This window comes from Cucumis melo, chromosome 9, assembly GCF_025177605.1.
Source record: "Cucumis melo cultivar AY chromosome 9, USDA_Cmelo_AY_1.0, whole genome shotgun sequence".
In the NCBI taxonomy this organism is placed as follows: Eukaryota; Viridiplantae; Streptophyta; class Magnoliopsida; order Cucurbitales; family Cucurbitaceae; genus Cucumis; species Cucumis melo.
Genome location: NC_066865.1, coordinates 22,364,093 through 22,365,559, shown reverse-complemented (window position 1 = coordinate 22,365,559; position 1,467 = coordinate 22,364,093). Strand labels below are relative to the sequence as shown.

At 32.6% G+C, this 1,467-nt stretch overlaps 1 protein-coding gene across 1 annotated transcript; it reads left to right on the top strand.

The window, feature by feature from the left end:
- The first annotated feature begins 448 nt into the window (after positions 1-448).
- On the top strand, positions 449-1,039 carry LOC103482623 (14 kDa proline-rich protein DC2.15-like). The gene has a single exon (XM_008438883.3). It carries the CDS (start codon positions 488-490, stop codon positions 896-898), a length of 411 nt encoding a protein of 136 aa, XP_008437105.1. The 5' UTR covers positions 449-487; the 3' UTR covers positions 899-1,039.
- Positions 1,040-1,467: the final 428 nt, after the last annotated feature.

Genomic DNA, 1,467 nt, shown 5'->3' with positions numbered 1-1,467 from the left:
TTAGAGTGAGGAATGTATATTTTCATTTTGAAAAATATTTAGATGAATCTTTAATTGCACAACTCATTTAATTGTTTAATTATAGATTGTTACCTGATGAACTTTCTTTTTCTTCTTCTTCTCTAAATATCTTTTACTTCTTTTTTAGCGTGGAGTTAGTGTGAAGAAAGTACCTTGAATAATAATGCATCAAAATACTGCTCTTTCATTGCATTCGAATGACCTTATTCAACTTTAATTAAACCAACCAGCTGCAAAACATCAAGAAGTCAGCACATATGAGAGTTGTTGCCTATCATATACAAATTTCTAGTGGTTAGTGGTATGATCAAATATTATATCTTTATTTTTCACAAATAATCTTTTTATTATTCCTCACCATTACTTTCCTAAACCCTATAAAACACCATCCAATCTCCACATATTCTCCCACCACCAATCCCTAAGCTTTTCAAGAAAAAAACACTTCTTGAAAAAAAAAAACGTAATGGCTTCCAAAGCTACGTCCTCTCTTGCCTTCCTCCTTTCTCTCAATCTCCTTTTTTTCACCCTTGTCTCATCATGTGACAATTGCTATGTCCCTATCCCACCAAAGCCCGAGCCATACCCTCCTACAAATCCAAACCCTCCATCTGACTATCGAAAGTGCCCTAAGGATGCCCTTAAGATCGGTGTTTGCGCCAAGCTTCTTGGCGGCCTCGTCGACCTTACCATCGGCAAGCCACCGGTGACCCCATGCTGCACCTTAGTTCAAGGGCTTGCTGATCTTGAAGCTGCTGTCTGTCTTTGCACTGCCATCAAGGCTAGCGTTTTGGGCAACAAGATTAAAATCCCACTCCACCTCAGCTTGCTCCTTAATGTTTGCAACAAGAATCTTCCCAATGGATTCCAATGCTGATTTTAGTCTCTCTTTTTTTTTTCATTATTGAATTCTTTGAGTGTGTTTTGATGTTTGTGGTTCTAATTAAAGTTGTCTAAGTTTTAGACTTTATTACAAATTGTTGTATGTTATGTTTAATTTGCTTCATTGGAGCTATTCCTTTTAGAGTTGAAAGGTTTCAATAAAAAATTTTGCAATATTTGTGAATTTATGATTTTTAGTTTTGCATATATATATTTGCTTTTTTATGAACATATTGAGAGAACTAGTGGAAGACAAAGGATGACAAATCTTGCTCATATCAATTAAAAAACTACTACATTCTACAACATTTTTTTTCTCTAGCTTTAGAACAAGTTTTGTTATTTAAAACTTTTTTTTTTAATAAATCATTTCAAAATAGTAGTTTAGAACTATATAAATGAACCATATTTAAAGGACATTTTTAATTAATCTTATTTTTTCAAATTTAAAAATTTTACAAAAGATTATACTTGCGATCGTGATTTTTAAAATGATTGGAATGTCCAAAAACGATAATTAAAAACGATAATCAAAGTTTGTCGTAAGTTTGATCTTATGAATTG